Source organism: Lissotriton helveticus, chromosome 6 (assembly GCF_964261635.1).
Source record: "Lissotriton helveticus chromosome 6, aLisHel1.1, whole genome shotgun sequence".
NCBI classification, from domain to species: Eukaryota; Metazoa; Chordata; class Amphibia; order Caudata; family Salamandridae; genus Lissotriton; species Lissotriton helveticus.
This window is the reverse complement of record NC_136067.1, coordinates 1,279,936,503-1,279,958,481: the sequence shown is the minus strand read 5'-3', so window position 1 is coordinate 1,279,958,481 and position 21,979 is coordinate 1,279,936,503. Positions and strand designations below refer to the sequence as shown.

Sequence of the window (21,979 nt, the reverse complement as noted above, 5' to 3'; positions counted from 1 at the left end):
TCTGGTGTATTTAATTAGTCTCTCATCCTCGTCCCGCGGGACGCGTGCGGGCGCGCCCGTTTGTGCCAGTTAGAGCATGGAAGAGGATGGGACGGGCCACCCTCATTCACTTGCACAATCAAGGTCAGTGCTTATAAATATTATAAAGCTCTTCGAGGGTTTGGCTACCTTATTGGCAACTATCCAGATTGATGCTCCTTCTCAAGATTTTCTATGGCGTCTAGCAAGGAACTGAAGGGTAGACAGTCTAATATTGGTGGCTCCTTCGTGGGTACTCTGGATCGTTTCATTACTAGGGCGTCCACTGCGCTGTCCCGTGAAATCGAACAAACTGAGAAAAGACTGTCAATGGTTCTGGCTTTTGATAAGCGTTCATCTTTGGGGCCTTTTTTGCATGCAATATCTCCCAACAATCAGCCTTGGACTGCTTCTGGCTTGCTAGGGGCAAGTAGCGAGGTGGGCAATCCTACACTAGGTAGAGATGAATTGAGCACCTCAATAGACAGTATAACAACTGCACCAGCCAGCACTAGTATGCCTAACCTTAACCAGGAAGGATCGGGCCCACTTAATCTAAGGCCAAAAACGAGATCTACACAGAACCCAAAAAATGAAGCCACAAAGGAGGTAACCGATCCGGTGGAATAAAGGAAACGAGGTTGCGCCCCCCTAACAAATAAAAAAGTGAAGATTCATAAAAGGAATAACAAGGGTGAGGGGCTAAGCACCAGATCTCCGAGCACCGCAGCCATAAATCCACAGCCTTCGCAACTGGCTGCTATCACAACGAACTTCAGTGATGTGGATCCGACAGATTTGGGAATTGCATTCTGGGCGTAACTGGAACTTATCTTTACAAAGTCTTGTCTTCCTATATATGATAGACTTACCTTGATTGAAAATAGACTCCTGTGTCTAGAATCGCGACCTGATCCTGCCCAGGCACGGGTAGATCCCCATGTTATAGGGAGCGACGGTACCCATGAGGGGGAGCACCCTTATGGCGAAGGCATTTCTAACACTTTGCCCGCCTGCAATAATATTCCCGCTGCACCTCCTCGGGTAAACCACAATCCCCCCCCTGATACCGTCTTACCACTATTAAGGGATAGAAACGTAGATAACAGTAACACCTTATTTAGAAGGGGGTCGTCTGAAGGGGGGATAGGGCATGTGGACCAACAACCTCAAGCCTGTAGAAATATTGTTGAGGATGGGCATGTAAAAACCCTACCCCGTATTGACCTCAACCCTGAGTCACTACCATATGTGGTGGTGCTTGCTGGGGTTCCAGTGTTAAGTCAGGGGAAAAACGAGGATCACACTGAACTCAAAAACAAATGCATACATTGGCTTAGTCTTAACAGGCCTCTTCCCCCAAATGTTTCCGGGGAAATATTGTTTGTTAGACGAGTTGACTGGGTGGGGTCTAGACAAAAAACCATTGGAGGTAACTGTGTTGTAATCAATTTTAGGAACACTCGTGCTGTGGAACATATCTGTAATGGTGCTCCTATTTGGACCAAAACACAAATCCTACCCCTATCTTATTTTTACTCCGCCACTCAGTTGGGGCCTAGAAGAAACAGAGGTGATCGGTTCAGGGGGGGGGGGGCAGAATATGCTACCCCATATAATCCAACAGGGGACATTAAATTGGGAGGGTTCTCAGCCATCTACCACCTTATTTTCATTGTTTCCACAAAATAACAGGTTTAGCATTTTATACCAAGTGGATTGACGCCCTGAGAGACGTAGTCCTCCACTTTCAACAACTAGCGATCTAGGCCCTCAAGCATAGATAGTGGAGGGTAATGGTGATACTATCACTCTCGAAACCCCAATTATTCCACAATACGTGAGTATAGGGGGTAGGTTGGAAACGGGGGCAAACATGGGGCAGGCGGAGGTATACGGTCTCACCACTGAGCTGTCAAGGGGCGAGGTAAAAGAAAAGATACAAGTGGTTGAGAGGCCAATGTGTTCTAGTGGGGATGAGATATGTGGACACAGCCTCGTTAAGGGCATATCCCCAACTAGTATAGGGGCAACTGATGGCAGTATTAAAGTCCTGTCCTGGAACCTGGCGGGGATGAAAAATAAATTATCTCTACCTGAGTGGGGCCCTTTTATGGAAAAACATGATATCTGCCTGATGCAGGAAACATGGGCGCTGGATGAGAGTATGAGGGCTGGTTTCGCCACTTTTAATATCCTGGCAACAACTCGGGATAGGGGGAAACCCTCGGGTGGCCTGTCGATATGGGTGGGCACGCACTTGGGCGTCCAGGCAGTACATACTCCAACTAACTCACCTGACGTCCAATGGGTACTTTTAACGCTCCCAGATTCGACCCTGGTGGCCCTACTTAACATCTATTCAAGGCCTTTGCAGAGTGGGCAAGAATCTGGCACCATTGACGCACTAAGGCAGTTTATTCTATCTCTTGATCCTTCAGTAGCCCTACTAGTTGGAGGTGATTTTAATTGTCAGTTTGAGCCCCTTGCGAGCCCAAATATGGGGGAATTAGATGATGAGGACCAGTTTTGGCATATCCCTGACCCCCAGATCCCCCTGTCAGAGCATGAACTCCGCTGGTTCTTCAAATCAAATCATTTTCCCTTACAACGTCTCTACAACGTCTCTGCGGGCGTGTAATGGGAGGGTGGAGCCAGACAGTCATTTCCTTTCAATTGATTAGGGCATACTGCCATCATTGATTACATAATGATGGAAGCTAGACATTGGGATAAGGTGCTGGATTTTAGGGTGTATCCAAGGAACGATAGTGGTCATAACGCCCTGATCCTGACGCTGAAACCTGGGAGCTTTGGGCTGTCCAACCCAGCCCCTGAGCTCAATCCTGCCCCACCGCCCCTCCTGCTTTTAATAGGCGGAGAATTTAATTGTCTCACTTCCAGGGTTCGCCGACTAAACTTGCAGAAATATATCAGCAGGCATTACCGCTGCTGACAGAAATGGGGGAAATGGGCGAAAAGGACTCAGATCCAGATTCTCAGGCTAGGATCATGGGAATTCACAAGCAGCTGGTTGCCAAACCTTCTGATGTGTTTTACCCTCTGGGTAGTAAGAAAGCTACCCCAGCCAGAACACATCCCTGGTATGATGTATCCTGTCGTAAAGCAAAAAAAGACTTGCTAACTGTAGTAAAAGCAAAGGATAGAACCAGTATAAAGCAGTGCAACTTGGGTATAAACAGGCTATTACTAGGGGAAAGAAAGACTGGGAGGAGAACAGATGGGAAGAACTTAGATCAGAACTTTCCCGTAAGGACTCCAAGGCATTTTGGGCCATTGTTAGCTCAGGGGTGAGTGGTGGCGGACCAGCACCCATGTCAAATATAGCCCCTCTAGTTTGGGAAGCCCATTTTGGAGCACATTTTGCCAATTCTGTCGAAGAGACCACTTTGCTCCCTATCCTCGAGCCACTCCATGAGCATAGATTGGAGGGGTCGATGAATTCTGTGTTGGGAGAAGCTGTAGAGAAACCCCGGCTGGCTACCCTAGGACCCCGCCATGAGTATCGATTGGTGGGGCCCTTGGATGCTGAGCTGGGTCAGGACGCTGTGGCCCCTATGCATGAGTACCAACCGGATGGGCTCGAGGATATTACCCTTATGGAGGTGGAGTCCGCAATAGCTAAACTTCTACCCAATAAGGCCCCTGGTCTAGATAAGATGCCTGGGGATCTATTTCGGTCCCAACCAAAAATCTGGGCACCGTACCGTTCTTAAGGAGAATGACCCGCCAGATACCTGGCTTGGAGCGGAGATTGTCCCTATCCACAAAAAAGGTTGTCCGTTAACCCCATCCAATTATAGGCCCATCAGTCTGATAGACACCACGCAAAAATTGATGGGCAGGATTATTTTAGATAGAATCCAGGGGTGGATAGAGGAAAACGAGATTCTGACTATATTCCAGGCCGGGTTTAGGACGGGCATTTCCACCCTAGATCAAATATTTAGGCTCCAGGTACTATTCTGGAAAACGGTGAGAGTGGAGGATGGCAGCCTCTACCTCATCTTTGTTGATCTGCGGGCCGCTTTTGATCTAGTGCCGAGGGACAAGCTGTGGGGAGTATTAACAGAGTTGGGTCTACCGACCTACCTGTTGAACATCTTGAACAGACTCCACATAAATAACTATGCCCAAGTTAGGTGCGGGAAACATGGTGATCTGTCGGCCCGCTTTCCTGTGATGAAGGGGGTACGCCAGGGGTGTGTCCTGGCCCTAACGTTATTTTGTCTTTACATCAATGGCTTAGTAGATCTCCTACTTGGTGTAAAAGATAATGACGCCCCAATGCTGGCTACTGGCCGGGTGCCCGCTCTGATGTTTGCATTTACAGTGTATTATTGGGTAAGTAACAGAAAAACCAATCAATTGTAACATAATAAAGCTATTGCAATTCAAAAGAAGTGTAGTGTTTTCTATACACATATTTTTGGGGCATTTTTCTAAATTGTAGGTTTCTGAAAGTTCTGTTCAACAACGTAAATAAAAAGCTATGAACTGAAAGTAACACAAAGTCACATAAGTTCTAGCACCTGCATGAGACACAGGGGAGGAGCTGGAGTGTCGGGTCTCAGCAGCTGAGCCACTGCTGTATTTACCTGATCTTGCTCTGGTTGATTAGTTCAACGGGCATCCAGCGCACCCTGGATGGCTTCGCAGCCTTCTGTGCTCTGCGCGGACTAGAGATAAACTTGAATAAAACTAAGTTTATGATTTTTAATCCCACGAAACAGACCCGTCCTAACCCTTTCTTGAACGGTACTCCTCTAGAAAGAGTTAAGACTTTTGATTACCTCTGTATCACTCTGACGGAAAACTTTGACTGGGGTTTTCAGTCCGCAAAGGCAGCCCTTAGGTTATCCCAAGTAGCGGGGGGTATTAGTTAAGTCCATAGAATTTCGGATTTCAAACCAGCAGCCCCGGTCGTCGAAATCTTTAGACTACAGGCCAGAACAGCTTCAATGTATGGAGCTGAATTATGGGGCCATCAAAGCACATCTAACCTCATGAGGGTAGAACATGGCTTCATGAGGAATTTTCTGGGCTTACCAGCAAGCACACCGCTCATCCCCCTGCGATTGGATTTGGGGCTAGAATCTATAGAGGAGCTAGCAGATTGGTTTCCTATAGAGAGGAATTTATAGAGGTTTGGGCTCTTTTAAAAAGCAAGAACATTCCGTGGCTTCTATATATTAGGGCCCTCAGTAATCGGATTGGTATGTCTGAGTTGTGGGAGAACCCTGAAGCAAGTTGTCCAGGGATAACAAAATCAGAGCTCTTGCGCCATTTGAGGCATCAGAATCTATTAGCTCTACAAAGATCCACTACTGTGGGAAGACTGACAGTAGAGTTCTTCCAAGTAAAAATCGAATCAAGAATGGAGGAATTCTTAGATGTAATTTATCCTCCACTTGCGAGGAAACTCTACATTCAGCTTAGGCACGGTAGCCTCCCACTTAGGGTATTTACCTGTAAATGGGCTAACACAGAGAACACTACGTGCCCTGCATGTAATTACAAGCAAGAAGACGTATGCCACGTTCTGTTTTTCTGCCCGGCCTACCAAGTAATAAGGAAATCCTGGTTGATTCCATTATGTAGGAACCTAGGATGTATACATTGCGTCCAAGCTTGTAGGGTCCTAAGGTATGATACCCACCCCCTATTGTTTTCGCTGTATCACGGTTCCTATTTGGTATGTGGCGTAGACGGAAAAACTTTGTATAATAACTGTGTCTATTCATGTATTTTATACAATCTGTTTTGATAACCATCTAGTTTAATAATCTTTTAGGTCTAATATATGACTGGACTGTTATTTATTGTTTTATTACCTCGTGCTATTGTGTATGTATTTTATCTGCACTTTTATGGTCTGCTGACTGAAATAAAGTTATCAAATGAGAAAGGGAAACTTCCCAGCACATATTATAAAAATGGTTGTGTTTTTCCATGGTTCTCCCCACGCCACGGCAGATCGGAGACATTATACTGACACCATTCATGGTTTACATTATACTGTCACCATTCATCTCTTGCATTTTTCAGCCTTCTTCCTCCATTTACAGTGTATTATTGGGTAAGTAACAGAAAAACCAATCAATTGTAACATAATAAAGCTATTGCAATTCACAAGAAGTGTAGTGTTTTCTATACACATATTTTTGGGGCATTTTTCTAAATTGTAGGTTTCTGAAAGTTCTGTTCAACAACGTAAATAAAAAGCTATGAACTGAAAGTAACACAAAGTCACATAAGTTCTAGCACCTGCATGAGACACAGGGGAGGAGCTGGAGTGTCGGGTCTCAGCAGCTGAGCCACTGCTGTATTTACCTGATCTTGCTCTGGTTGATTAGTTCCATGACACTATGATGGTCGTCCACCTCGCTGGTGAGCTGTCGGTTCCGCATCTCTGCTCTTTCAAAGTCCTTTCTCACTTTCTCTTTCTCCCGTGACGCTTGCTCCACTTGTACTCTGCCAATAGGAAATTGGAAGTTATGATGAGCAGACATTTGTGTCTGAAGTAATAACAAAAGACTGGAAACATTTGTTTTATTTATAGGGCACTATGGGCCAGATGTAGGTAAATATCATTTACCCATTCTAAAATACTGAATTTTACTGATTCGGTATTTTAGAATCAGTAAATGATATGTAGCTAATGATTCGGTAAATTTTACCGAATCGGTAAAATTCGGTAAATACCGATTCGGTATTCCACATTCATTCCTATGGGCCTGGAGGCCCATAGGGATGAATGAGAATTAATGATTTGGTAAATACCGAATCGTTAATAGGGGGTAGACTTACAAGGGTGGCAGGGTGTCACACTGACACCCTGTTGCACCCCTGTATAGTACAAGGGTGCACATGTGGCACACATACATGCCCTAAGGGCATGTATGTCTGACACATGGCACAGTTGAAAAAAGCACAAAAGTGCTTTTTTTAAGGTTTTCGATATCTACCACCAACTATTAGTTGGTGGTAAATACCGAATCCTTAATGCACATGAGCACTCTTAGATGTGCTTGCTACATATCATCTACCGATTCGGTAAACACCGATTCGGTAAATACCGAATCGGTAAACACCGAATCGGTGACATCCAATTTGGTATTTACAGATTCTTATTTACCGAATCGGTATTTTTTGGGCTCCTACATTACAAATTCCCATTTCCGGTCGGTATCGGCCGAAATTTGGTGATTTCGGCCGTTACCGACCGGTATAGGGCGACCTACATCTGGCCCTATGTTCCCAGTATTACAATACAAAATTATTTCGTTAAAAACAAATACATTAAATTTAACAAGAGCTGAATTCCTGCAGTAAGACTGAAATAGCAAGGGAAAAAAATACTTCAGAGAGGAATCAGAGATGGTCAGAAGAGGAGAAAGCAAAAATCCAGGAGGAGCAAATATCCGTTTTTAACGATGGGTCTACATTTGTGCTCTGCAGCAATGCAACATTTAGCATGTTCACAAACCGATTCCTTCACAAATCCTCCTCATTCTAAATTGAGGAAACCAAGGCACTAGAAATATTTGGTCTCCCATCAATGTAGAACATCCATTATTGGAAAATTTGTAAAAAACTTAAAGGTGGGGTGAAGGTGGAAGAGGTTATTTAATGTGGGGTCTTCCAGGATGCAAACCGTATGCAGGTTTGTGATTAATGATTCAGTGTTATAGATTTGCGCAGATTAGTTGATTTATAATAGTTCAAGCTTCATGGATTCTTTAACTGTATAATATTGTCCAGTGGGTAGCTAGGTTGCCATGGGCCCTAGTGTAAACAAAGTAACTAGGTCCCCTCATTAGGTTAAACTGTTGCCTCTATACCTAAATGGGTGTAGCTGTCCCCCTGGGCACCGATTTGTGCTGTCTACTACTAAATACAGTTGAAAGTGAATGCAACGTGCGATACAAGTAATTTAATCTACATGATCAAATGCCCTTGTGGGGACGTTTATGTGGGACATACTGAAAGAAAATTGAAAATACGAATAAATGAACACAAGAGTACCATAAGATTAAAAACTGAGAAAACCTCCATAGCTGAACACTTTACTAAAATGCAACACAATGTCAGCCAATTGAGAGTGTGTGTTTTAGAAACATTACCTAAAACAGAAGGTTCCTTGAACAAAACGAGGTTACTAAAGCAGGAAAACTACTGGATTTATAATCTGGGAAGCCTGAAGCCAGGCGGACTGAATGAACGTACAGAATTTCTTTGTTATTTGTAAAAATGTTATCTGCATTTATCACTAATGGTACTTAGATCTACAGCAAAAAGCGTATATTTTATCAGAATTGACCTAAGATGTGGTAACGGTATTTATACAAGTGGCAGCGAGCACTGGGGCAGATCTATTTTACATTGTGATCGCAATAAAGTTAGAGACACCAAAAAATAAGGCAGTGAAAGCGTAAATAGAGCGCATGCGTGTATTCCGGTACACCGGAAGAGAGCAGCAGCAGAGAGTGGAGTAGTGAAGCGGCATGTAAGAAACGCCAAGGTGAGCAGCTAAACGATTTTAGTTTAGATCCATAAGCGCGTAAGAATAATCAGTCTCTTTGTAGAAAAAACGAAGCTTTATAGAATTCAGTCAGCGCTTCAGGCGTATTTCTTTAATTAAGTTAAGCCGTTAGTTAAACGGAAGACGCCGTAAATAACTACCGCTTTTGAGATTCATGCCGAGCCCCACCCTAGAGCAGTAACCGTTACGAGCAATCCTAATAAAGTTGGTGAATACTTGAGAGCAATGTTACGAAGTGTAAGATAACGATGCTAGGAAGTAATATAAACACATGTGATATGAATTTATTGATAAAACGAAGGTTAATGTGATGCATGTTTTCTTTGATTATTTGTAGATTAATTATTTCCCTGATGAAGGCAGCAAGCACTGCCGAAATGCATTGGAATTCATGGAGAATAAATGAAACACAATGAAATAACGGAGTAATCAATTTATTTGAAAAAAAAGCATCATGTTTTAATCACTCAAAGTTGAAATTTGAATGAAATTCAGAGCTGGTAGACAGCACAAATCGGTGCCCAGGGGGACAGCTACACCCATTTAGGTATAGAGGCAACAGTTTGGTTTATTACGAATCACTCCAGACGGGGAGTGAGCCCTGGAGGCACGAAATACAGTATACTTAGGAGAAAGGCGGTGCACGATCCTACATCCATAGAATAACCCCTCATTAGGTTGACATCTCAGTCTGTCAGCTGCCCCCGACATTTCTCAACCTCCTTCGACAGAGTCTGCATCAACCATATCAAAACTCACTACCATTCTCATGCACACACTACTGTATTTTCACTTCCAGCTCTGAATTTCTACAAGTCAAAGTTATAACCCTAAAAAGCATTAACAAAGCTAATAGGTTTGGCATTTGTATAAAGTGCATGCAGACAAAGACATAACATGCAGGGACCACACACTCACACTGATGCCCTCACATAGGCACAGCCCTCCCTCTGCCCTCGCACAGGCATATGCCTTACACTGCACTCACACATGCACAACTGTGAACCTGTAGACTACATACCTTGCCTTCACAAAAGACAAAGTTAATCCTACATTCACACAGGCACATCCCTCGCAATGCACTCACAAAACATAGTGCTGTTCTGTCCTCACAGAATGACGCTGCTTACACACAGGTACACCGGTCACTAGGAAGGAGCAGAGTTTGGACAGATGATGGCAAAGGAGACACAGGTTGAGTATTTGGTGCAACAATCCACTAGTGTCATTCAAAGCTTTTGAAGTAAGCAACACTTAAGCCTGAATATCTACTGAGCTTTGCTAATCTCCTACAAGCCACACTTGGACAACCACTGCAGACTATGGGAGTCTGATATTTGTAGACTTTTGCTGGAAGAGTCTTGGTATACACAAATGGTCAGACTTGCCTTCTAAAAACAGGGTGATGGTTTTCTTTGTATGCTAAAATAAATAAGAAAACAAAGAAACAACAACAAAAGAAAAAATATGTCAACTAAATGTGGAGGGTATGTGTTTCAATGAAAAAAATAAAGAATGTAAATCTTCACACTCGTCTGTCATCTTGGAATAGTAAAAAATGACAGCGTATGCAGAATAACGTTCCAAGACAGTGGCATGGTTTTGAAGCTTGCGGCAGTGAGGCCTAGCAGTCTGCATAGGAAGTTAAATAGCAATGGCAGCAGGGCTGCTGGTACTCTCATTACTCAATTAGCACCAGTCTGCATTTGCAGGTAAGCAGCTGGTAGATGAACTAAAGGAAATATCACCGAGGTCACACTTCTCTGGATGCAGAATAACACAGACTAAATACAGTTAATCAGGATACCTGACATCCTAAAGCCCAGTGGTTGTCTACTAGGCATAGCCGAACATTGGCAACACAGCTAATGGCTGAAGAGAGCTGAACTACTGCCAAATTGTATGCATTTTGTTCTGGAGGGCTGACAAAATGTGTAAATGTCATTCTTGTCTGATAAACAACTGAAGTGGGCTTCACTAAAGCCTATTTCCTCTAAGCAAACAATGTTTTGTTTTTGGGAACAATTAATCCTGGTGAAAAAGCTAAAACCATCTTTAGGCCAGACCTACAAACGCAGAGCACAGGGAGCAGAAAGATAGGGAGTCCTTGGCTCACATAACAGACAACACTGGTCAAGAGCACAACAATCTTTCCTTAAAGACATGGAACAAGTGTGGTACTGCAAAGTCAAACAGTGCAAGCTTCCTTCAAAGACAGGGAATGAGGGTGGCACTGTAGCAGGGCCGGTGCATTCTTCCTTCAAAGAAATGGAACAAGTGTGGTACTAAGGGCCAGGACAAGCTTGCTTCAAAGACACAAAACAAGTGTGCTGCAGGGCCAACCATTGCAAGCTTCCTTCAAAGACATTGAACAAATGTGGCACAGGAACGCCTACCTTAGACCCAACAAGCAGCATTTCAGATTTTGTACAAGTGCAAGCAGCAGCACTGGGGCATATGAGTGCAAGCTTGACTCACAAGCATAGCAAGATTTCTACACACAAAAGAAACAGAATCAATCAGGAGTACACGCTTCCCTCACAAACACAGAACACACACTAATATGGTCAGAAACAACAGAAGCTTCGATCACACGCGATGAACATGAACAGCATGTGCAGCAGCAGTCCAAGCCTGTGTGCAAACACACACATTGCACAGCATTTGGCAGCAGTGTCAGTTCCCCTTACACGAAGGACAGCTACAAGATCTTCATCAGCAGTGCAAGCTAAAGACTCCCTGTCTTTCTGCTAACTGTGCTCTATTTATTTATCCTCACATACAAAGCAGGTATCACACTGGCAGCAGCATTTGAAATTAGGGCAAAGTATAGAGGCGGGTGAGCAACCGAAGTCTCAAGCCCGATGCTAGGCTCTGTTTCAGCTCGAGTTCCTCTTGAGCACTTTCAGTCAAATGATCTGAGCTTTCCTGTGGCTGAAGCAAGAAAGGGATACCAATCTAATGGCTAAATCACACTTTCCGGTAAGCTAAAGAAAAGTAAACACCAGTTTCCATGTTAAAAGAATAAGCTGAAACTTGTCTGAAGACTAGAATTACATTTGGCCTCTGTCCTTGAATGCACAGCAACAGTAACAAGACAAAAATATAATGTAAAGTCATCTTTAATGCTCGTTCACCTCGGAATTCCAACTTGGTTATTTAGGTGCCCTCTCAGGGCTCAAGGGGCAGTTGGGGTTGGGTCCACTCATACCTTTGGGCTTCGGTGCATTGCAGCGACCGTACCACTGGTACCTATGCACCTGACCCTGTCCCAAGATGGTACTCTCCATATGTTAATATAATGAGGCAATGGGCCAACAATTCATTTGCCAGGTGAAGGATATTATTCTCTGCACACAAGGGGATGTGTTGTTTCCCATGTAAGCATTCTCCGCTGACAGTAATGAGTTGAGGCCCGCGTCCAATCTTTCTCTACTGAGCTAATTTGAAAATGGGTAGGTGGGAAGCTTAAGGACATGCACGAAAAAATTAGCAACAAATTTCTGGATATAATAAAATTCAAACAGCGAGTGGCCATCGAAGGGCCTAAAATCTAAAAGGGAAGCTCTTACCGTAGATGCTGCAGTTCTTGCCGATATGAAGCCAGCCCGGCTTGATGAACTCTGCTTTGGGTCACTGCCATTTCCTTGTCCAAGGCTGTGGCCAGGTCTGCTAAGTTTATTGGCTCCTCCAAACTGAAATCGAGGCTCTGTAAAATATTGATTTAAAAAAAGTACATTAGACTATACAGTTACATTTCAAAAATGGAAACATGCAAGCAAAGAGAACTTTATAATCAGCTTAAATACCTTGATGCAAATTCCAGTTTACTACTTGTATCTTTACATATCACAATACCATAGGGTAAACGTAAAGGCATTTACAGGAAAGCGTATCATTTCATGTCCATGTCATTTCATTCTCCAGCATCATTTCATGTCATTTTCAATTGAAAGAAAATGGCAGCCACTCTTCATTTTCTTCAATGATACTCATTGAGTTCTGGTGTAAACTTGTAGTAATAAGTTCTTAGGTGTCACTCCCACATTTAAAACTGGCGGTGTGTGAGATCACATCATGTTGGTCAACAGACATTATTGTTGCTTGGCACAGGAAAATGAAATGCAACGTTTTGATGCATTTTAATAACATCTCTATTTGCTGGTCTGCCAAACTCTGCAGCTTGAGCTCATCTTGCAAGGCACCCTGGCACACTAACAACCTATTTCTAAAGTGTAATTGTGTGGCCCACCCCTTGCTTTCACATTTTAGGCAATTCATTTTTTTGGGTCGACCTAGACAGCGCGCATGCTCTGTCAGCAAGACCTTAGTATTTAGTATAGGACTTAACTCCCGCCTGCTCAAACCATTGGCTCACTGAAGTGTGGCACTTTTTTGCTACCTTGTAACTGGTTTGGGCAGCGATATGTCATTTCCTTTTTTGTTGAGAGGAGCACCGGCCAAGTAATGTTTTGTTACGCTGTTTTTGCTCATGTGTTGAATGGGGGAACTCGTTTTTTAATTGCTTTGCTTTATGCTCCAGTTGGGGAGTGTTCAGTTTAGGCACCCGTCTGTGATGTTCCCCCCCCCCCCCCCCCCAACATAAGCCACCCATTGCTGCTTGTTTGTCCTTGTTCCCTCTGTGATCCTGCACTTTTTGCATGGCTTAGCGCGGTGACCTTTTATAGATGCCGTATTTTTTACGGTGTGGCCACAGTCACGTTAGGTTTTTTCCCTCACTGCTATGCTTCCTCTGCTTTTCTTTCCCCCCTTCCTCAGCAGGGTGTATGCAGCACAGACAATGTCATTTTTTTTTTAAAAGCTTAATTTTTTTTAACGGTTTCGGAGTGTGCATGTTTACAGTGGGCATGGCAGGAGCCCGCGCCGCAGAAAGGGGATGGTGGGCAGCCCCTGGCAACGTCCACGCCAAGGGTGTCACTGTCGCAATTGTGGAGGTAGCTAAGGACACTCACCCCAGGCAGCTCCAGAAGAGCTGCAGCACAGACACTGCCTCCTTCCTGCACTACCTGCTTAGCCCTCCTTCCTCCAGTGCAGGCAGAGGCAGCCTGCACTGTAGAGTATACTGGTTTAGGGCACAGCATACACTGCGCTTCAGCAACTTCCTGCTTATTCTGGGCCTTATTCATAAAATTAAATTTACACTTTTTAGTGTATACTTGCTTTCTTTTGCTATTCACAAATTACAAATATAGTTTTATATGTAGTATCTTTACGACTGTGTAGAACTCCGCACATAAAAAAATAGGACAGTCTCTGCAGTCTAAAAGATAATACACATAGACCTACACTAGTAGTTTGTGAATTGCAAAAAATAGTAAACTTGTACCAAAAGTGTAGGTTTACCTTTGTGAACAAGGCCCTCTTTGTTTTGTTTCCTAACCCTGTACATCTCTTTTCACACTAGTTCTGGCTGATTCGAGTCTTTGTTCTCTGTTCTTATCGGGCTCCTTATGCTTCAGGTCCCTTTACCCACCAGCCTGTCACCCTCACAGTCATCATCTCTCCATAGTACTTCTCCCTTAATCTCCTCCTTTAACCTCTTAGTCATTTTTGTTACTTGTATTACTCCTCTCTGCAGTCTCACATTTGCCCCACCTTCTGCATTTCACTTGCGTTGATGGAGGCTTGTTTTGATAGAAGCGTGCTTGTTTACTTTGTGTTCTTTGTCTCTCTTATACATTGGTGTACCGTCCTCTTCCTAGTCTTCTGTAGCCTCGCGACCAGGACCCTATCATTTGCTACTCATCTGCCTGTGTTCCCAGTTTTTATTGTACCTTTCTCCTGCTATCCTCACTCATTTGAGGTGATCTGCACTTCTCCCAACTGAGTTTGAATGTTTTTAGAAGTGAAGCATTTAGTTCTTGTACTGTCTCGAATTCAGCTCCACTACTTTTATTCCACTCTGAAGATAATGGCTTCTGGATTCCATCTGGACATTTTTTTACCTTCCCTTGTCATAACTTGCATGTATTCCCAAGTGCTTGCTGGTGATGTAGCACGTTTCCTCTCACGGGTCATTCACTGTTAATTTCCTGGATGTATAGGGCCTAGTATTATGTGCATTCTCCTTCTTTGTACCCCAATGTCCAAGGCACAACATGCACACTTCTGTGCCTTTTCTTTCAGTAGGTTTTAAGAGTAATCAGCACAGACTCCCTGAGCTTCCTTAGACCACTAAAAAGCTCTCAATATACTCTTCTAAACAGTGGGAGTCCACAGTATCTGACAGAGCTATGCCCTTTTATCTCCAATTGCCATCTTCTCATTCTTTATTTAGGTTGACTGCTGTACTTCCCTTCATGCTTGCTTCCTTCTGTATGCTCATGGCTGTCCTTGTACATCACCAGCACACTGTTATTTCTAGCCCTAGCTTTTCCTTCATCTTGCTTGGATGACACCATCCAAGTGATCTAACATGGACTTGTTGATAGAATGGTATAACAGAGTGCTCTTCTATTTTGCTACCATACTAATCCTGTTAAGAGAAGGATTGGTCTTTGGAAGTGTGTTGATGTTCAGAAAATCAAAATAAGTGGAACCGGAATTCATCAATATTTAGTTGAACTTAGAGCATCCTAAGTGAAGAATCGGCATTTAAATCCACCATATTTGAACTAAAGCGCCAACCAAAGACAACGGCAAATAACATTTAGATTTTTGAATGCTTTGCATATTTTATTTCTCTACAGGATTTCCACAGCAATGCTAAATTCACTTGGATGCAACTACCTGAGAAAACAACATTACCCAAATATATGTTGAACGACAGATTTTCTAAACAAGGCCTCATTATCAAAGTCTATGTAGTAACTCATTACCAGAATCCTTGGTCTGGAAAGTTTCTCTACATGTTTTAAGGCTGACTTATCATGGGGGAATTCACTGCTCATCCTTACCGCTTACAATGACACGCTTTGTTCTGCACTTATTGCATTCACCTTCTAGTCCACTGTTTATATTACAATCTTCATTCTGTAGATTATTAGCAACTCTGCTTGCAGTCTAGTGCCTTGCAATATTTTTCTCCAATGAACCTCCTACTGTATTAAAAGCAAGCATTTGCAATGCAATAGGTCTCGAATTTGTTAAAATTAGAGCTGTTGACATTGAAAATAACAATGTTCTTTACTTTTGCTTCTTTATACCAATGGCAATAGCGCTATGCAAATATAATTATTCCCACTGCAATTAAAAACACAAAACTAACAAACATTCCCATTTTCAATGCCAACAGCTCTAACTTTAACAAATGCGAGAACGACTGCATTGCGAATGCTTGTTTCTACTGCTCGCCTCTCCTTGGTCCTTGCTGAACTTTTAAACGTCAATATACATGGTGACATTGGTTGGATTGCAATTGTTTTGTTATCTTTCTCAATATTATTAATAAATATAAATTAAGAATGGTTACAAAAACAAAAATCAGTGAATACTGGTACAAACCTTCAAGATTTCCTTGCAGTCGCCCAGCCCTTCTTGCTCCCAGATGGTGACAATCTGATCCAAGTTCCCGAAGCCAGAGCCATCGTCGATGCTGGAAAAGAGATGTAACCCACCACAGCTCGACATCAGAGACGGCGTACGACCGTTTTCTTCAAAAGCCTTAAAAAAGGAGAGAAAGAGATAAAAACAAACTTGTGAGAATTGTTCCACTCAAGCTATACAAAGTCCTGGAAACAGTTCTAACACAAGCACACAGTGCAACTCTTTGCAGCGAGACAATGCCAAAGACCAATGGGGACAAACAAAGACAGCTGAGGACATCAACCTACATAGACAAGACCTATCTTATAAACAACAATAAACAAGACTATGTGATATGTATTCTTTGCATGTGGCAGATTGATGCAAGCAATATTCTCTAGCAAACCATAAAACCCTCTTCTCAACAGCAGGAGGGAACCAATGCAAACTGATGCAGGTTGGAGCAGGTTACATATTCACATTTTTACATATTTCAGCTTTGATACTCCATGAAAGATCGCAGTAAAAACCTTCAACTGCAGCTTGATGTCAATGACGCGCCATTACACTTACAACAGTTTGTTAAACAAAATACATTTTGCCAAAGTCAATTCGGGCTAGAAGAGTACGGTGCAAGTTATAAATGGTGGAATTTCACAACCAATCAATCATTAATGGTTAACATCATCTTCTTTTTCTTATGCAAATATAGTGCCGAGCCATTTGAAAGCCTAGTGGTTGCTGCAGATTGCGTGGAAGGGGTGCCTCAACTCTGAATACAGTGAAGTACTACACATGGAAACATAATACTTTAGAAGTCTATGTTAAAGTGAGTGTTTAATTATTCCCTCCAAAGCAACACCAACAGACATAGGAGACGGGAAAGACAAGGGGAACTGATTGATTTCAAATAATTTTTCAGACAAGATTCAGCATCAAACAATTGAAGCAGAACACAAACTGCAAACACAAAAGAAGAAGCTGTGGCAAAATCCTAACCACTGGTATTATGCAATCGTAAAGCAATGGATTTTTTCACAAAATTTGGGATTAACCGCATCTGCCACATAATCTGCTGTGTGCTGCATAATCTGCAGATTTCAACAACAACAAAAAATTGTTTGAAGCTCAGAGGGATCAATAGTTACTGAAATACGCATCATATGTGGTGCAGCACAGTGGTAGACCCTTTGCAAAGGTTACCTGGACACCTCTTGGTTGCGGTTTGCTGTATTAGGTTGTTAAAGTGGTTGTAATAAGATTAAAAGTTTACCAGACAACAATAATGAGGATTGAAATAACAGAGTGAGATAATAGTGCCATGATCGATGTAGCATATTATGCCACATAGTTTGTTGTTTCTTGCCATACAATTTAGTCAACCTTGCTGCATAACTTAGTCCTCCATTGCCATTTAATTCCATGGACCAGGGCATAATTAATAATCGAGCACATGTCCTACACTGGAACAACAGGTAGCCAAGCCGCCTAAACACCTCCACCACCGAAGGCCACGCCCCATGTGGCACAGCCTAGAAAGTAAATGCTTGATCACCGTGTTCTCTTTATAGGCTTGGCCAAAGGTGACAATAAACAGTAAAATCCAAGTCATTAAAGACATGAAGTGGATGTCTGCTACTCAAGTGGACGCATGTTTCACTAAATGGATGTTTGAGGACATGAGATAACGCGCTGGATAAGAATGGCAGATCTGGACTAATTTTGAAGGAGGGGACGATTGGGGAGAAAGGTAGTAGCAACTGCATCTGTCTACAAGGATGATATATTAGCTCCTAAAAACTAAATGCTTTTTGGTGTAATTGAGGTAGGTGCAAAAGTATACATTACTGCTCTAATCACAGTTTTAAAGAACTGCATTGAAGATTATGAGCTAATTGTAGTGGAACAGGGTGGTTTTAAAGAGGGCGACTCCATGTTGGACCACTGCGTCAGCTAGTGGACGACTGCCCAGAAGTCGACTGAAGAGTGAGGGAATTCATTTTGCTGTTTTTTTATTTCCAGGCAGCATTCGTCCCTGTGGATATAGGGTTATTGTGAATAAATTGACTGTAATCACCTATAGGACTTGTCCATTTTGAGAGAATAGCATAGGTCCAGCTGCGTGAGGGTAGAAATCAACCTATTGGTCTCCCTGTCAAGAAAAAGTCTGGTAAATAATGGTTCAATGCAAGGTTGTTTATTGGCCACCCATCCTATTTGTCTTAATCTTCGCTGATTTACCCCAGGTTCTTTTAAAGACCAGACACTTTTCTGCGCAAATGGGCTGTGTCCATGTCCCATTCCTGTTGTAATCAGTTTGCATAGGAAATCACGTGTGTTTTCCAAATACTGTGAAGCTAACGGTTTAATAATAAACAGGGGAAAAAAACAAAACCTTTCACATTTGGTTCTAACACCAACCCAATTTCAGGTAAATGTATTGCTATGCAAAAAGTGAGAAACTGGACGAAGTGGCTATATGCAAGTACTGAGACGTGTATTTCTAGAAAAATCGAAAATGGGATACTTCGGTAAAACAAGAGATTACCGTGCTCTTTCCTTTACAGTAGGGCATAGGAATTTTAATAATGACTAGTGGAGCTTCTTTGACACCAATTTTAAAAGGTATATAAAGTGATGGTCCAATCTTAGGTTCTCTATTGTGCAGAAATGTCCTATTTGAACAACAAAAAAAACCTTTGGACCTATTAAAAGGATGCTGCCTTAATTCCTGTTGGTCCGGTGATAAGGGTAGAATTATTTAGAACATCTTGGTATTATAATGCCATGCTCCGGACATAACAGTTATCTGAACAAGCTTCTTGTTTCCACCTAATTAAAAATTGACAATTATGTGTTCAATTAAATTTTAAACACTGAATTAAAATTAGGGCTCCCGGTTTTATGGTATTTATTTTTGCAACATTTCTGTCTGTATTTATCCATATTTATGTTTGGGTTATTTTATATGTATTTATCCATATTTATTTTGTGTTTTGCGTATAAATGAAGTTTAAAAACTAAATTTCTATATTTACTTAACTGCTAGACGAGCACTCATAATTTGATGTCTGTGGTGCGTTAGCTATTTAAGCTGTCAAATATTACACACCAATATATCCACTGGTAAATACTAACATTATTCTATTAATGTATGTTGACATATGCCATTATTTAAAGAAATTTGATCCTGTTTATTAATTTCCCATGCTGTCCATATTCTCAGCTGCTGTCCTATAATTAATCAAAGACAGCACAGAGAGTTACTTAAAAAGAGCACAATTTTCTGTATTTATCCATTTTTAAAAGTAAATGCATTCAGAGCACATATTGTTTTCTGTCTGTATTCATCTGTAAAAATCCGTAAAAATGGAAAATAGGGAGCCATCATTCAAATTGACTCAGAATATAAGGAAACAAATTAGAAAAGAGAGCATATATTTTTGTCAGACATCCAAGAATGTAACACCTGTCCAAATACGATCTTTGAGCACTGGTTGTTGAGGAATCTAAAAAAAGTGACATGACCTACCTGAACCCAAAGAATTCATCAATCCCGTTTAGTGTTCTTGGGAGATGGGTGAAGCATTTCCCTACTGTCCTTTTTTGATAAACAAATGTAATTTTTTTTAAATAAAGTTACAAAGAAGGAATAATATCCTGCAGTAGAAATTGAGCAAAATAAGGGCTCCATGTGCCATATTCTGGATACAGTGCATTTTTCTGGATTGCGCTGGGCGCACCTTTCAAAAGATATGCCCAGGGCAATCCAGGAAAAAGCGCTGCAATATGGTGAATGAGCTGCCCCCAGGGCAGCCGCAATTCATGTGAAAAATGGAGATGCTGATTAAAAGCTGCTCTGTGTATTCACAGTGCAGGCGGCAACCCACCTGCACTTTTCAAGGGGATTAGAGAACCCCTTGCAGGCAGGTGCAGTGAATGACAGCACCCGCCTGCAAGGGGAAGTCTGGGGGGTCCATGGTAGCCCCTTTCCCCCGCCAAAGGGCTGCAATCAGGGGGCGCACTGACAGTGCGCCACCTGAGAACTTCTTTGCCTCTGCGCCTGTAACATGGCACAGAGGCAAAGGTATTTCCTCATTTGCATGAGGCCATGCCTCCCATGTAAATTAGGAAACGTCCTCTTGAGAAAGTGCTGATGCTCAATGTGTGCCAGTGCTTTCAGTATTACAGAAGCGTCTGCGTCCCCATCTGTAATACCAAAGTTCCCCAGGGGCACTCAAAGTGGGCACAAACGCCCGTTGCTCCCCCGGGGCACTTCTATAAAACGGCCCCATGTGTACAATCTCAGTCTCCGTCCCCTTCCTTCCCCCACCCACCCTCCACACTTCAGTTGCCATTAGAAGACGCATCATTCATAATTACAGATAATCCGTACAACTCCCACCATTTATCAAGGATTTTATAGGGCAACCGCAGGAGATGTAGATCAGTTCCTCCTGCTTGACACACGAATCCATACCAGCGAGCCACTGTTTCAGCTTCGGCGGCTCAGGATGTTTTCAGGATTGCGCTATTTCTCGCTTAGCCACCAGAGTCGCCAGTCCCACTAAAGCCCCATCACCTTGAAAACCCCCAAGATTATCCATCACACCAAGTAGCACTATCTTCATAGTTAGTTACATCTCTTATTTAAACAACAAAAGGATGAGACGAGAAATTTTGAAATGTCATATGTGGTAAACCTCTTCCTGCTGTATCCAAAACAGCAAGAATATTACATCAAAATAATGGAAACTGCTGGTGTATCATTGGAGGGAAATGTAGTAATACGCAAATTTAGTTAAATAGGTTTCCTTTATCCCTAGACGTTCATTTTGAAAAACAGTTACATTTGAAGTTAGAGCACAGAAGGCAGCTAAAAAATGTTTTTAAAACAGATGTGGTTTTTAGATGTGACCAGTGCAATGGGCGATTTTTAAGGGCATAAAAAAAAGAAATATTTTATTGAAATACATTAATTTATTTTCAAAGCTTTTTTTCGCTCTAATGATTATCAAGATGTCTGTATAGCATATATATATATATATATATATATATATATATATATATATATATATATATATATGATTCACTTAGGGAATGTTTATAACAGTAGTATTTTTGAAAGATCAACAGTCAAAAAAAACAATATCTGAATCTGAATTAACCGCAGCTGTTACCACTTTGGCAACAGACACAACAACACTGTAGCCCCTCACTTTTTCGTGGCTAAAGGGTTGTCTTTGTAATATATGAGGTCATAAGCAGTGCATGGCGGGTGCACAAGTAATAGTTAGCGGTGAATTTATGTATTTTTAATTCATACCCTAAATGTTGTCACTGACATTTATCTAACTATAACCTTATTTTAACCATTGGTTTTTTTCAGTGAACATATATGCCTGTAATTTCCTGAAATGCAGCAGCTATATTTTCTGTTACCATCCACTGGATGGCGCTGCGCCCTAATGTGGCAGCAGTGCACATTGTGAGCATTTTTTTTTAACTTCATAAAACGAATTCAAGTTGACAAATGTAACAAGCGGCTGCACAAACTGCTGGAAAACAAACCCCAATGCTCTCCTATCGTTTCTGAGCATTGCCTGGCATTTTTAACCTAAAACGAACATACTTTTTTACCTGGCAAAGGGACGATTTTCTCTTCTGTTTGAATGGTGTTGAAGAGATGGGCAGAGACATAGGACCATGGCTGAACAAACCCAGCTGGAATTCTTTAAAACTCACTCTGCCGTCACCATCTTGATCCAGTGTGTGGAAAAGATCTTCAATTTCCTGCGTCATAAAAAAACAGAAAAGCAAAAAAATGTGAGCAATTAAGTTATCTCGATTAAGTTGAATTGTTTTGAAAACAGGAAAACTGAGTATTGGCGTGAATAAACCTCCTCCCGA

At 42.1% G+C, this 21,979-nt stretch overlaps 1 protein-coding gene across 3 annotated transcripts in view; it reads right to left on the bottom strand.

Annotated features, from left to right (window-relative positions):
- The window catches only part of NINL (ninein like), a 425,470-nt gene that overhangs the window by 183,678 nt on the left and 219,813 nt on the right, over nucleotides 1-21,979 (bottom strand). For all 3 annotated transcript variants that reach the window (XM_078649025.1, XM_078649026.1, XM_078649027.1), the window contains exons 7-10: nucleotides 21,710-21,862; nucleotides 16,049-16,207; nucleotides 12,157-12,293; nucleotides 6,373-6,513 (exon numbers count right to left, since the gene is read on the bottom strand). In XM_078649025.1, the coding sequence (XP_078505151.1) occupies nucleotides 6,373-6,513; nucleotides 12,157-12,293; nucleotides 16,049-16,207; nucleotides 21,710-21,862 (590 nt within the window). The remainder of the gene's footprint in view (nucleotides 1-6,372; nucleotides 6,514-12,156; nucleotides 12,294-16,048; nucleotides 16,208-21,709; nucleotides 21,863-21,979) is intronic.